Source organism: Bos grunniens, chromosome 14, assembly GCF_055505025.1.
Source record: "Bos grunniens cultivar Pamir isolate PY7600 chromosome 14, Bosgru_T2T1.0, whole genome shotgun sequence".
NCBI lineage: Eukaryota > Metazoa > Chordata > Mammalia > Artiodactyla > Bovidae > Bos > Bos grunniens.
In genome coordinates, this window is record NC_141178.1 from 4,914,718 (window position 1) to 4,930,949 (window position 16,232).

General features: G+C 43.8%; 1 protein-coding gene across 2 annotated transcripts in view; it reads left to right on the forward strand.

Annotated features, from left to right (window-relative positions):
- CA13 (carbonic anhydrase 13) overlaps positions 1-11,901 on the forward strand; it is a 54,566-nt gene extending 42,665 nt beyond the window's left edge. The window contains exons 7-8 of one of the 2 annotated variants that reach the window (XM_086335814.1): positions 7,082-7,137; positions 11,430-11,901. In XM_086335814.1, the coding sequence (XP_086191940.1) occupies positions 7,082-7,111 (30 nt within the window). In that variant the 3' untranslated portion in view covers positions 7,112-7,137; positions 11,430-11,901. Of the gene's footprint in view, positions 1-7,081 lie in introns of both variants that reach the window. The other variant, XM_086335813.1, reaches the window with a different exon arrangement.
- The last annotated feature ends 4,331 nt before the right edge of the window (positions 11,902-16,232 follow it).

Sequence of the window (16,232 nt, forward strand, 5' to 3'; positions counted from 1 at the left end):
GCCAGGCTCCTCTGTCTGTGGAATCCTCCAGGCAAGGATACTGGAGGGGGTTGCCATGCCCTCCTCCAGGGGATCTTCCTGACCCAGGGATAGAACCCGGGTCTCCCCTATTGCAGGAAGATTCTTTACTGTCTGAACCACCAGGGAAGCTAAAAATCCAAGCAATTTGTTCTGTAAAGGGAATGTTACTTCACCAGTTGTGAAATTAAGCCAAGATAAATGTGTAGGGGCTATAGGTTATATCGTTGTGTTGTAACTAAACGGGACACCCTCTCCCCAGGATGTGCTGTGCCTTGTCGCTCAGTCGTGTCCAACTCTTTGTATCCAGGTCTTTCACACCGCAGGCGGATTCTTTACCATCTGAGCCACCAGCGTCCCCAGGACGGTCTCCAGACAGGTTCTTGCCAAAGCCAAGGTTCTCGCCAAAGCCAAGGTTCTCATACCTCTCCTCCAAGTAAAACCTTCTACTGTCCTCAGCTGGACAACTAGAGAATTGCCTTCCATAGCACATGCTGCAGACCAACGGCACTCAGTCTGGTCTGAAGACCCCTGAGGGTTCTGAGACAGTTTCAAGGGGTCAATGAAGTCAAAACTATTTTCTGGATTTCCCTGGTGGCCCAGTGACTAGGACTCTAGGCTCCCCACATCAGGATCCTGGCTTCAGTCCTTGGTCAGGGGACTAAATCCCATATGCCACAACGGAAGATCCCATGTACCACCAAAAATATGGAAGATCCTAGCACAGCCAAATAAACCAAACAAAACAAGGACTTCCCTGGAGACCAGTGGTTAAGACGTCACCTTCCAAGGCAGAGGGTTTGATCCCTGGCCAGGGAACTAAGATCCCACATGCTTCACAGCCAAAAAACCAAAGCATTAAAGAAAAAAAAAAAGGAAGCAATATTGTAACAAATTCAATAAACAACAAACAAACAAATGAACAACAACAACAAAACCCCCCCAAAAAAGAAAACTATTGCCTAATTGTCCCAGGAAGCTATCTGCTTTTTTCACTTCTGGACACTTGCAACGCTAATGCAAAAGCAATGACATTTAAAACTGCTGGTTTCTTAGCATCAGGGTTGTGACTGTAAATAGTATGTAAATAGTATTAGTAGTCATACACGTGCATGCGTGGGTGCTAAGTCGCTTCAGTTATGTCCGATGGACTGTGTGTGGCCCACCAGGCTCCTCTGTCCATGGGATTCTCTAGGCAAAAATACTGGAGTAGGGTGCCATGCCCTCCTCCAGAGGATCTTCTTGACCTGGGGATCGAACCCACGGCTCTTGTCTCCTGCATTGGCGGGCGGGTTCTTTACCACTAGCACTGCCTGGGAAGCGCATGTATGCACGTATATATGCATTACTCACATAGAAAAGGTAAATGGTAGTCACATAGTCTCACGTTTGACATAGGATTAATCACTTAATTTCAGGTACTTCTAGATTTATTCTTCCTAACATCAAGTTCAAGGTCAAGAAATTTGCATCAATTTCTGTTTAGGTGCTGAAGGAACAATATAATTTTTTCTAAATTTAGGTTAACTCCTTGAAGTCAAGCCCACACTACCTACTGTAGTCACTCAAGTTATATAGTAGTTCCCTGGGTTCTGCTCAAAGAAATTTTCCTAAGACTTTTTCCTCCTAGTAAACTTCTCTTCCTTCTGTTCTAAGTACTCGGCTTGGAAAAATTCTTTCCAGCCCTTTCTCTTTTTCTGATCGGATGTTTCTGAATGCTTTTGACCATGACCTTCAAGTTTCCTTGCCACATCCTTTCCTAACCCCGTCTTTTACATTTAACAATCCCCTTTCCATATCTCCTTCACTTCCACCCTTAGGGAATTATCTCTCCAGGGCTTCTATCTTCCAGTTCTTGCTTCTCCTCTTGGAAAAGAGTAGCTGCCTTGGCAGGTTAGTTACGATTCTACTTTCTTGCTGGGTCATAGCAATACAAGGGAGAAGGCAATGGCAACCCACTCCAGTACTCCTGGCTGGAAAATCCCATGGACGGAGGAGCCTGGTGGGCTGCAGTCCATGGGGTCGCTAAGAGTTGGACAGGACTTAGCGACTTCACTTTCACTTTTCACTTTCATGCATTGGAGAAGGAAATGGCAACCCACTCCAGTGTTCTTGCCTGGAGAATCCCAGGGATGGGGGAGCCTGGTGGGCTGCCATCTATGGGGTCGAACAGAGTCGAACACGACTGAAGCGACTTAGCAGCGGCAGCAGCAATACAAGAGGGTGATGTGCGACCAGGTGTTGGCCATCACAATACTTTCCTAAGAAGTCTCCGGAGCTTATCTGCCTTGACGGAACTCTCCAGGTCTAGTCACAGGGCTCAGCTCTGCAAGGTCTGAAACCCAGTTCTTCACAGCAATGAATGCTTTTTTCAAGTGCACACCCACAATAAGTGAGTTTGCAAGGCTCTCATATAAACAAAACTCAAGTTATTAATTTAGGAAGAGTGACACGAGCCTTACCTTAGCTTGGGATATTCAAGCTGGACCTTGAGTACGGTCCTTAGCTGGGTCATTCATTCAAGGGACGTTTACTGAGTTCCACTAGGAAGGCTACCATACACAGAAAACTGAATCAAACGTTTGCTTGGTGAGTATGGAACTCAGAACAAAGAGTAAGTAGAAGCAGTAAGTGTTTCATATGACTAGACCTGGAAAGGCATGAAACATCCAAGTCCCTAAAAGGGTGCTTTTAAAAATGAGATCATAATGATAGAATTTTGTTGGTTGTGTCTACACAGCACTGCCTCTAAAATACGGATAGTTTTGGCAGAAGGACTTTAGTCTGTTGGCTAATATTTTCTCTACATTGGGTCATGCTTGGATAAACTTTATTAATATGCGCCTCCGCAGTTTTCCTTTTTTCTGTTCTTTTCTGACTAATCAACCTTTTCCCCAGTTGGCACATTTTTTTCTGGACAAGTCACATTCACTCAAGTTAGAGTTTAAAATCTGAAGGCCACTCTGCCTTTAAGGAGAGTTTTCAAATGTCTGCTCTTATTCATAATATATAGATTATAAAACCAAACTCGTAGAGCTATTTAGCTGATACGTAAACTTTTAAACTTATTTTTCTTATTCTCAAGGATTTTTCTTTTCCCTTGGAAAGTCTCAGTAAATCTTTCAAGACTAACAATGGTATTATTTAAATCTATTTACTGAATAGATATAAAAGAAAAAAAATGAGGCAGCATACTAAAAAGAATTCAATATATCCTGTTTCTTCATTTTATTCTGTTTTATTTTTATGGTGATTTTCTCCTAGGGAAACAGCATTTTATTTCAGTTCATTTCAGTCGCTCAGTCGTGTCCAACTCTTTGCAACGCCATGAATTGCAGCACGCCAGGCCTCCCTGTCCATCACCAACTCCCGGAGTTCATTCAGACTCACGTCCATCGAGTCAGTGATGCCATCCAGCCACCTCATCCTCTGTCGTCACCTTATCCTCCTGCCCCCAATCCCTCCCAGCATCAGAGTCTTTTCCAATGAGTCAACTCTTTGCATGAGGTGGCCGGAGTACTGGAGTTTCAGCATTAGCATTATTCCTTCCAAAGAAATCCCAGGGCTGATCTCCTTCAGAATGGACTGGTTGGATCTCCTTGCAGTCCAAGGGACTCTCAAAAGTCTTCTCCAACACCACAGTTCAAAAGCATCAATTCTTCGGTGCTCAGCTTTCTTGATAGTCCAGCTCTCACACCCATACATGACTACTGGAAAAACCATAGCTTTGACTAGATGGACCTTTGTTGGCAAATTATTTTCTTGAAGTGTAGTTAATTTGCAATGTTGTGTTAATTTCTACTGTACATTGAAATGATATGTGTATATTCTTTTTCATATTCTTTCCCATGATGGTTTATCACAGGGCTTTGCTGTTATTCATTCTGTATATCATTGCTTTCATCTCCTAATCCCAAATTCTCTATCCACCCCTCTGTCCCCACCTTGGCAAAAGCAGTTCTGTTCTCTGTGTCTGGGAGTCTTCTGTTTTGTAGATAAATTAATTTGTGTCATATTTTAGATCTCACATAAAAGCGGTACCATATGGTATTTGTCTTTCTGACTTAAGTCACTTAGTACGCTAATCCCTAGTTCCATCCATGTTGCTGCAAGTGGCATTGTTCCATTATTTTTAATGGCTGAGTAGGATTCCGTTGTGTATACATGTACCACATCTTTTGGCATTCACCTATGGATGGACATTTAAGTTGGGCAAACTTAATATGTGATACAGACAGATGCACTGTTTACTCAGTCGGCCAAGATGAGAAACCAAAGGGTGAAATCAGGGATATAGATGGGAGGAATCGACTGTGGTAAATACAAATCAGACTATTCACAATTCTGTGACTAAAGATTTCACGTGTATAAAGACTTTTAAAGACAATTTTCAGGTATGTTATACAATAAAGTATAGAAAGTCAAGTCAAGAAACACCTGGGGTAACAGGCAAATTTGGCCCTGGAATACGGAATGAAGCAGGGCGAAGACTAATAGAGTTTTGCAAAGAGAACACACTGGTCATAGAAAACACCCTCTTCCAACAACACAAGAGAAGACTCTACACATGGACGTCACCAGATGGCCAACATTGAAATCAGATTGATTATATTCTTTGCAGCCAAAGATGGAGAAGCTCTATACAGTCAGCAAAAACAAGACCGGGAGCTGACTGTGGCTCAGATCATGAACTCCTTATTGCCAAATTCAGACTTAAATTGAAGAAAGTAGGGAAAACCACTAGACCATTCAGGTATGACCTAAATCAAATCCCTTATGATTATACAGTGGAAGTGAGAAATAGATTTAAGGGACTAGATCTGATAGATAGAGTGCTTGATAAACTATGGACGGAGGTTCGTGACATTGTTCAGGAGACAGGGATCAAGACCATCCCCATGGAAAAGAAATGCAAAAAAGCAAAATGGCTGTCTGGGGAGGCCTTACAAATAGCTGTGAAAAGAAGAGAAGGGAAAAGCAAAGGAGAAAAGGAAAGATAGAAGCATCTGAATGCAGATTTCCAAAGAATAGCAAGGAGAGATAAGAAAGCCTTCCTCAGTGATCAATGCAAAGAAATAGAGGAAAACGACAGAATGGGAAAGACTAGAGATCTCTTCAAGAAAATCAGAGATACCAAGGGAACATTTCATGCAAAGATGGGCTCGATAAAGGACAGAAATGATATGGACCTAACAGAAGCAGAAGATATTAAGAAGAGATGGCAAGAATACACAGAAGAACTGTACAAAAAAGATCTTCATGACCCAGATAATCACGATGGTGTGATCACTCACCTAGAGCTAGACATCCTGAAGTGTGAAGTCAAGTGGGTCTTAGAAAGCATCACTATGAACAAAGCTAGTGGAGGTGATGGAATTCCAGCTGAGCTATTCCAAATCCTGAAAGATGATGCTGTGAAAGTGCTGCACTCAATATGCCAGCAAATTGGGAAAACTCAGCAGTGGCCACAGGACTGGAAAAGGTCAGTTTTCATTCCAATCCCAAAGAAAGCCAATGCCAAAGAACGCTCAAACTACCGCACAATCACACTCATCTCACACGCTAGTAAAGTAATGCTCACAATTCTCCAAGCCAGGCTTCAGCAATATGTGAACCGTGAACTTCCAGATGTTCACACTGGTTTTAAAAAGGCAGAGGAACCAGAGATCAAATTGCCAACATCCGTTGGATCATGGAAAAAGGAAGAGAGTTTCAGAAAAACATCTAGTTCTGCTTTATTGACTATGCCAAAGCCTTTGACTGTGTGGATCACAATAAACTGTGGCAAATTCTTCAAGAGATGGGAATACCAGACCACCTGACCTGCCTCTTGAGAAACCTATATGCAAGTCAGGAAGGAACAGTTAGAACAGGACATGGAACAACAGACTGGTTCCAAATAGGAAAAGGAGAACATCAAGGCTGTATATTGTCACCCTGCTTATTTAACTTATATGCAGAGTGCATCATGAGAAATGCTGGGCTGGAAGAAGCACAGGCTGGAATTAAGATTGCAGGGAGAAATATCAATAACCTCAGATATGCAGATGACACCACCCTTATGGCAGAAAGTGAAGAGGAACTCAAAAGCCTCTTGATGAAAATGAAAGAGGAGAGTGAAACAGTTGGCTTAAAGCTCAACATTCAGAAAACTAAGATCACGGCATCTGGTCCCATCACTTCATGGAAAATAGATGGGGAAACAGTGGAAACAGTGTCAGACTTTATTTTTCTGGGCTCCAAAATCACTACTGATGGTGACTGCAGCCATGAAATTAAAAGATGCTTACTCCTTGGAAGGAAAGTTATGACCAACCTAGATAGCATATTCAAAAGCAGAGACATTACTTTGCCAACAAAGGTCCATCTAGTCAAGCCTATGGTTTTTCCAGTGGTCATGTATGGATGTGAGAGTTGGACTGTGAAGAAGGCTGAGCACTGAAGAATTGATGCTTTTGAACTGTGGTGTTGGAGAAGACTCTTGAGAGTCCCTTGGACTGCAAGGAGATCCAACCAGTCCATTCTAAAGGAGATCAGTCCTGAGTATTCTTTGGAAGGATTGATGCTAAAGCTGAATGAAACTCCAATACTTTGGCCACCTCATGGGAAGAGTTGACTCATTGGAAAAGACCCTTATGCTGGGAGGGATTAGGGGCAAGAGGAGAAAGGGATGACAGAGGATGTGATGGCTGGATGGCATCACCGACTCGATGAACAAGAGTTTGAGTAAGCTCCGGGAATGGTGATGGATAGGGAGGCCTGGCGTGCTGTGATTCATGGGATCGCAAAACGTCAGACGTGACTGGGCAACTGAAATGAACTGAACTGAGCTGATACAATAAACATCTTTGGGATCCAGGAGACTCCTGCAGCCCTGATCCCAAGGGGTCTCTCAAATAACATTTACCTCACTGTGCCTTTTCCTCTTGTCATAGGAACTCTGCTGTGGGGTGTGGGGTTTTCCAGCTGCCACTCAATCCTGAAACAGAGCACGGAAACAGTAATTCCTAAAGCTACTTTTATTTGCTGTGTGGTCAATATACTTTCTGTGTTTTTCTTTTAGAAATGGGAACCTGGACAAATGCAAGCTTGAAGTGCTCCTTCCTCAAACAATGGAAGGTTCTGTCGTGCTTTGGAGCTACCCAGAAGCATACTTTTTGGCTGAGTATACTCACTTATCACTAGAGTTTGAGATTTGAGCCCCAAGTATTCTTTGACATTATAGAAAAAGAAAATCCAAATCTGACTTTGCAACCAATACTAAAGAAAGGAAGAAGCAGGGAGCTCTACTTACTGTCTTCATTATGAAGATACACTACATTTCTATCCAAGCAAAAAAATCTCTGTCGCATTTAATGAAGATGATTCCTTTTAAAAAATTAGGAAGATTGACAAGGTTATGAGACATATTCTTTTTAAAAAAAGAATTATTTCATATACATCTCCAAACTGCTAATGTTCAATAACAGTTCATTCTTGAATTAGTCCCCGTAACTGATGATGTGTAGATGTGTCAATTAATCACCAGGTCAGACAGTATGCTACAAATGACTTGGTAAAACTTAGTCACCTTCTATTGTTGTGTAATAATTTCTGATATGTGGGCTTAGATGTGAATGTTCTGCAATGAAGTCATAAATCAAAGCCCCAAATTGTCTGTGCTCCTTCTCCCCAACCTTCCTTTAATCTCCTGTAGTCTTGGGATAGAATCAGAGAAACACTATGTGCCTAATTATGAAATTAATTATTTACTAATTAATAACTAATTAAAAACTAGACATGGATATACATACACACATACGTGTATATACATACACAGGCACATACATATACATCTATATATACACACATCCATACACACACACACAGTCCTGAAAGTGAAAGTGTGGGTTGCTCAGTTGTGTCAGACTCCATGTGACCCCATGGAGTGTTGACTGCTGGGCTCCTCTGTCCTTGGAATTCTCCAGGCAAGCATACTGGAGTAGCTTGCCATTCCATGCTCCAGGGGATCTTCCCTACCCAGGGATTGAACTGGGTCTCCTGAACTGCAGGCAGATTCTTTAGTTCCTGAGCCACCAGGGAAGCCCTACACGGACCCCTATACACGTGTACACACATACACACACACACACACACACTTGTGCAGGCATCTCTTCACTTTTTTGCGACACACCTCCTGGTTTCCTCTGTCCTTTCCAGCTGTATCTTTCTCATCTGGTCTTCTCTCTACTTCACTCCCTCTGTGGGTGAGTTGTTTTCTTGTTCCATGACTTTAAGCAATATTTAAATATACTAATGATACACAGGCCTGGCGTGCTGCGATTCATGGGGTCGCGAAGAGTCGGACACGAACTGAGCGACTGAACTGAACTGAACTGAATGATACACATATGTGTATTCCAGCCCCAACCTTTCTCTGCACTTCTAATTCATATATCAACTGCCTGCCCCAACCTTTCCTCTGCACTTCTAGTTCATATATCAACTGCCTGTAGGGCAGCTTCACGGGGTTTCTGCTGGACACCCACAACTGACACGCCCAGACAGACCCCTGCGCTTCCCTGCACCTTGTGCTCTCCCGGGACCTTTGTCCCAGGGAGGAGCACCACCAGCTGCCGCAAACCCACAGTCGTCTCTCAACCCTCTCTCTCAGACCATGTCGGTCTCTCAGAAGCCCTGTGGACTCTCCAGTTAACACTCCTAACTGGCTCCCTGCTGCACTGCTGCCACCTCCTCCCTGCTCCACAAAGCACCAGAGGAAACCTTAAAACAGAAACCAACAGGTCAAAGTGCTTCGTTCCATCGAGCTCCACGCTGCAGGGACTCCCTGTCACTCGGAACAAAAGCCCGAGTCCTCGCAGGGCTGGGGGCCCCGTGGCACCGGGTGCTGGCTGCCTCTCTCTCCACTGCCCCTTCCTGCTACCTACCGTCCCTGCTGCCCGCACGCCCCTGTGCTTCCTGCAACAGGCCTTTCAAGTCCTGACATCTCACGGTCTCTTCACCTTTAAGGCCCTCCTCTGGATCTTCTCACGGATCACCCCTTCATTCATCCACAGGTCACCCCCTCAGAGAGGCTTTCCCTGATCACACTGACGTAGCGCCCATCAGTCTCTTTCGCCTTACTCTGCCTGACTATTTTCTCATAGCACTTAATATAACAAAATATTGTTCAATTCTAATGTCATCTTCTCCTACAAGAAGGTTAACCTTCTTAGGGACAGGAGTTTTACTTTGTTAACTAGTGTTTTGAGCCCTGAAATAGTCGTTGGTACGTGATAGACATAATAAATATGTATTTGATGACCAAATGAATATTTTTTCACCCAGATTTAAAATAAACATAGTCAAAGGGTACCAACGTGCAACTCGAAAAAGAAAATTCTGACGATCTGACGCACAGCACTGTGCTACATATGATACGTTTCAAAGTTGCTGAGGGACTAGACCTTAAATGCTCTTACCATATACAAGAAGTGATGGTTACATGGCGTGAGAGAGGTGTTAGCTAATGCAATATATGAGTATATCAAATCAACACATTGCACATCTTAAAATTATACAGTGTTGTATGTTAACTATATCTCAATAAAAACAAGTAAAATAACACCATGATTCACAATATAATCTTTAATTTTCTGGAGCAGTTTCGTGCTTCTGTAGAAGACTGAGTGTAGACTTACAACTATATGTCAGCTTGGGATTCATATACAGTGTGCAGTATTCTTTAAAACACATTTCTCAAGATTTAGCAGTCTTACATCATGAGAAATGCTGGACTGGAAGAAACACAAACTGGAACCAAGATTGCCGGGAGAAATATCAATAACCTCAGATATGCAGATGACACCACCCTTATGGCAGAAAGTGAAGAGGAACTCAAAAGCCTCTTAATGAAAGTGAAAGTGGAGAGTGAAAAAGTTGGCTTAAAGCTCAACATTCAGAAAACGAAGATCATGGCATCCGGTCCCATCACTTCATGGGAAATAGATGGGGAAACAGTGGAAACAGTGTCAGACTTTATTTTTCTGGGCTCCAAAATCACTACTGATGGTGACTGCAGCCATGAAATTAAAAGATGCTTACTCCTTGGAAGGAAAGTTATGACCAACCTAGATAGCATATTCAAAAGCAGAGACATTACTTTGCCAACAAAGGTTCGTCTAGTCAGGGCTATGGTTTTTCCAGTGGTCGTGTATGGATGTGAGAGTTGGACTGTGAAGAAGGCTGAGCGCCGAAGAATTGATGCTTTTGAACTGTGGTGCTGGAGAAGACTCTTGAGAGTCCCTTGGACTGCAAGGAGATCCAACCAGTCCATTCTGAAGGAGATCAGCCCTGGGATTTCTTTGGAAGGAATGATGCTAAAGCTGAAACTCCAGTACTTTGGCCACCTCATGCGAAGAGTTGACTCATTGGAAAAGACTCTGATGCTGGGAGGGATTGGGGGCAGGAGGAGAAGGGGACGACAGAGGATGAGATGGCTGGATGGCATCACTGACTCAATGGACGTGAGTCTGAGTGAACTCCGGGAGTTGGTGATGGACAGGGAGGCCTGGCGTGCTGCGATCCATGGGGTCACAAAGAGTCGGACACGACTGAGCAACTGATCTGATCTGAAGGTGTGAGTTAATACAGTAATGCATATACATATATGTACACACACTATTTGCAATAGTGCTTTTAGTACTTTGAATGGCTTTTGCAAGTTTTCATGCAATGTATGAGTGTATAAATCTTACTGTCAAGTCCCTGATTCCCTCCAGGATCCTCCATTATAGTTGAATGGATGATGTATTTCCAACTCAGGTGGTCACTTTACCCTGGACACCAGACCTTCCAGAACAATGTGGCTAGTGTGAGAGACACACTGAGAGACGACCTTCCGGAATAACACTGCTTGAGTGAGAGGCACACTGAGAGAAAGGAGAGAAAGGACACGGAAGAGGATGCGGAGCAGGGAAACATGTTCTTGCAGTAAACCGTCCATATCTGAAAGGGAGAACATTTGGTGAAAGAAAAAGAGTATTTTATCAGGAATTAAAAAAAAAAAATCTTCTGGAGGAAAAATTTGTGTGAGGAGAATCTCCCTAAAAAAGGAGGAAGGCACCAGACCTGTTCCTTTTTTAGCCCCCAGATGGTGCTGTTGGAGAAGGAGAGCGATAGGATCCCCTGGGAGTGGAGAGGCTGCAGGGGGACCGCCCATCCTGGGCCTCCTTCCCATCCCATACCACCCATCCTGGGCCCCCTTCCACCTCCTGGTGCAGGATTCCAGTCCCTGCCACAGGCGCCCCCTCCTTTAGTTTTTAGTATGAGACTGAGTGTCTCCTTTTGTACTCGTGTTTAAGTCAGCTCATACTTGGTGTCCTTAATTCCCTCTCTTTTGTTCTTACCTCCTCTTCTCCCTTCTCCCACAGGTACATCTCCAGGCTACCGTGCCCTCTGGGTGCAGCCCTGCCAGCTGCTCTGGGTGTCTCTTAATCCTCTGAGCACCGTACAGATTCCACTGCGCTGCCTCTCTGCCCCTGCCAAGGGAGAGAAAGCTGAGGAAGCACGTTAACAGTAAACACTGGATGTCCCCGCCCTCTGCAGTCTGCCTTTACCAGCCCAAAACCAGGGAAGCGGCCTCAGTGTGCATGACATTTTCCTGGAGTCAGGCCTGCTCTAATGCTGAGCCGCAGCTCTTCACTTCTGTAAATATGTCATCCTTTATTCCTGTTTTTTTTTTTTTTTTTTTTTTTAAATGAATGGCATAAGAACAGCACCGTGAGTGCTGTTCTCTTCCTGTGCAAAATGGACGGACTAGGTCAGGGATCTGTAAGCAGTGTTCAGGACGCATCAGCAGATATCAGAAATTTACTTATTAAAAGTGTTCTTATCAGACGCCCACTTATGAAGGCATTTGTCTCATTTTTACCATGTTGTCCTTCTCTTTGCACCACCTCAGATAGCTCAGTCAGTAGAGAATCCTCCTGCAATGCAGGAGACACCCATTGTATTCCTAGGTCGGGAAGATCCCCTGGAGAAGGAAACGGCTTTCCACTCCAGGATTCTGGCCTGGAGAACTCCAAGGACTGTATAGTCCAAGGGGTCGCAAAAAGTCAGACACCACTGAGCAACTTTCACTTTCACTTCACAGTCTTGTTGAGATTCTTGGAGTTAGGCGAGTTAGGAGTTAGGAGACCAGCTGGTATTCTTTCTTCAGTCCGCATTCTCTTCTGTATCAAAGCATCATCCCTGCCTTCAAGGCTCAGAGATCTTTCAAGGCAGTCTACCACCTTGCTCAGCCTGGCTTTCCTCCCGCAGATTCCCATATATCCATCCACAGCACACACACCTCCTCTCCTCCCAGCAATTCTTATAATTCAGTTCAATTCAGTTCAGTCATTCAGTCGTGTCCAACTCTTTGCGACCCCATGGACTGCAGCATGCCAGGCCTCCCTGTCCATCACCAACTCCCAGAGTTTACTCAAACTCATGTCCATTGAGTCAGTGATGCCATCCAACCATCTCATCCTCTGTCATCCCCTGCTCCTCCTGCTTTCAATCTTTCCCAGCATCAGGGTCTTTCCCAATGAGTCAACTCTTCGCATTAGGTGGCCAAAGTATTGGATTTTCAGCTTCAGAATCAGTGCTTCTAATGAATCAGTTCAGTTCAGTGGCTCAGTCATGTCCAACTCTTTGTGACTCCATGAACCGCAGCACACCAGGCCTCCCTGTCCATCACCAACTCCCGGAGTTCACCCAAGCCCATGTCTATTGAGTCGGTGATGCCATCCAACCATCTCATCCTCTGTCGTCCCCTTCTCCTCCTGCCCCCAATCCCTCCCAGCATCAGGGTCTTTTCCAATGAGTCAACTCTTCGCATGAGGTGGCCAAAGTACTGGAGTTTCAGCGTTAGCATCATTCCTTCCAAAGAAATCCCAGGGCTGATCTCCTTCAGAATGGACTGGTTGGATCTCCTTGCAGTCCAAGGGACTCTCAAGAGTCTTCTCCAACACCACAGTTCAAAAGCATCAATTCTTCTGCGCTCAGCTTTCTTTATGGTCCAACTCTCACATCCATACATGACCACTGGAAAAACCATAGCCTTGACTAGATGGACCTTTGTTGACAAAGTAATGTCTCTGCTTTTCAATATGCTGTCTAGGTTGGTCCTAACTTTCCTCAAGAATCTTCTCCAACACTACAGTTCAAAAGCACCAATTCTTACAATCAGGGGAATTAAAAAACAACAACAAAAAATTCACAAAAAATGTCTACAAAAAGGGAGCATAAGTAGGATTTTTCTAGTCATAAAATTCTAGAGATATCAGATCACTACTTTCTCATATAAGAGAAAAGTGTTTTTCAAAAAAAATTTTTTTTACCAAAAAGATAAATGCTTTTGAAAAGCCTTCAGGGTTTCTGGCCCTACCTTCCCACACTGTATCACCTGGGGTTAATCTGAGCTTAAGTGATCTGAGGTTAAGACTGCGGCTGCCCAGGGGCACGGCTCCTCATCAGAAGGGAGGGGGAGTTTAATGGCTTGTGAGCACCAGCAAGTGTCTCAACTTCTTCAGGTCTCATTTTGCTAACCCACAAAAAAGGGAGAAAAAGGGATTCGACCCAATGAGTTGGTTATGCAATGTAGACAAGAAGAGGCACTTAAAGGAGTCATCACAGGGACACTCAAGAATAAACCCAGTCTGTCAGCCAAGGAGATGCAAAAGCAACCTAGGAGTTCCAGATTCCTTTTAGACTCAGACACTAGATGTCACTGCTGATGTTTGCTACTTTCCAAGTGGAGGTTAAAAAAAAAAACGGTCTAAAGGAAAAAGAGGGATGGGGGCGGGGATTGCTTTCTTAAGAACGTGAGCCCGGAAGCATTTATTTAAATACCATAATAAAAGTGAGTCAGCTTTAAAAAAATCATGACTTTAATCAACGTATTTAGACATCAAGTAAGCCACTTATGGTTTGCTGATTAACCAATTCAAGTTGGTACAAGAATAAATACTGATACTATACTTAAGATGCCACTGCTTCTGATGTAAGCTTAAAGCAAGGGAATCAGCCTCAGAAATTAGAGGCTTGGATGAGACGACGGAGGGGGAATGTTAGCAAACAGATGAAAAACAGAAGTTAGAAAAACAACAAGACATAAAACATCCTACTGATTGTATTTATATAACGGATGTCATATAAATATAGATCTTCCTCTTCCCACTAAAAATGTAGTCAATGTACTTAAATATCGAAGCCTTGTTTCGAGTACCTTCTCTGGTCTGTATGTGTGTAGAACATCAGATTAAATGAAAATAATCTAAAGCAAAAATTCCACAATTCAGTATACACCCAAGAAGAAAGAAGTTTCATGTTGTGCTGATTTTGTTAATTGCATTAGAGGTTTGAGAGGGAAATACAATTTTAATTGAGTATTAAAAAGAGAGGTGCTTGGAAATCTAGAAGCCTCTGCAGTGGTGGAGAGTCTTAGATCAGCGGTGGCCTTCCATACAGAGTGTGGCTGACATTTACTGCATTTAGCGAAAGAGAAGGGAGATGGGCAGCTGGCTAAATCTGAACGCTTCTCTTTTGCTATCACTTTACCTCAAAAGTTTTACACCTGAATGTTGTTCAGTCGCCAAGTCATGTCCAGCTCTTCAAGGCCCCACTGGAGTGTGCTGTGCTTGACTCTCCCGGCCAGAGTACTGGAGTGGGTTGCCATGCCTTGCTCCAGGGGATCTTCCCCACCCAGGGGTCGAACCCAGGGCTCCCGCATGGCAGGCGAATTCTTTACCAGCTGAGCCATCAGTCCCTTACACCCCTTGCATGTAAGGGACTGAGGATATCACTAATGGTGGTTAATATCTATCAAGCCATTGCTTTATGCTCTGTACACAAATCAACCCATCTGAGGCTCACAGTAACCCCATGATTGTCATTGTACAGATGAGAATGCTGAGGGAAACCACGTTAATTGCCTAAAGCGTTAGGGCTCCTCAGAGACATTGATAAAATACATTTCCATTAAGTCTAAAACAACCGTGTAAGAGTAGACCCGGAGAAGGGAATGGCAACCACTCCAGTATTCTTGCCTGGAGAATCCCATGGACAGAGGAGCCTGGGGGCTACAGTCCATGCGGTCGCAAAGAGTAGGACACGACTGAGTGACTAAGCACAAGATAAGACCAGTTATGTTCCCCACCTACCATCTTTCCAATCGTCTTAATTGCATGCATTTTATGCAGCTGCATGTATCTGCGTGTGCATCATGTGGCTGAGCTCCTCTCTACTCATTTATCATTACTTTGTAGCATTATCTCAGACATGTTTTGCTTGTGTGGCTGTACACTTATTTTAGTGACAACAGGTACGGTGCAGTGGTGGTTTTGCCCCAGCTCCACGGTGCTCTGTGGCTGCCTCAGAGGTGGTCTGGGGCCCTGTGCAGAGTGGAGGGTGGGTGGGGGCACCAGCAGGAAGGCCTTGGGTTCTCCCCTTCCTCCTGCTTCACTCACAGCAGTTGGTATTCAAAAATATCTTCCATCAACTTGCCTATTTAGCTTACGTATAATGTTTCAATGAAGATATCCAACCAAGTTTAAACTAACTATATCATAGCTTATAATTCCTCTAGTGAGCATTCAGATTAGCTGTTTTTTTATTGTTATAAACGATACTCCTAAGAACATCTTCTTTTTCTATTTCATTTTTCCCTTTTGTTTTAATTTTTTCTTTTAAAATACATAATTTATAATTCCTCTAGTGAGCATTTAGTTTAGCTCCATTTTTTATTGTTATAAATAATACTCCTAAGGGCATCTATTTTGCCTTCAATTCTTTTCCTGTGTACAAGCATTTTAGGCAGCAAACTTCTGTCTGAGGCAATTTACAATTTACCCTGCCAACCACCATGTGAGCACAAAGCCAGCCACCTCGCCACCCAAAGGCAACAGCTTTAAAACCAACACAACAGCAACAGGCAAAAGCAAGCAAAACCCCAAACAGGCAAACCAAAAATCGGCAATGTGAGTTAGTGTATTCAAACTAACCTAATTGAAAAGGCAAGCTGTGCCTCAAACGGGAGGCTGACTCTGGCTCAGTTGGGTTGGCCGAAAAGAATTTTAGCTTGCTGAGAAGCCGTGGGAGGTGGCCAGAGAGTCAGTGGGAAAGCAGCCTGACCCTGAATAAAGGGTCTATTGAAGTAGAAGACGGTCAGGAGCCACTCACAAAGGGCTATT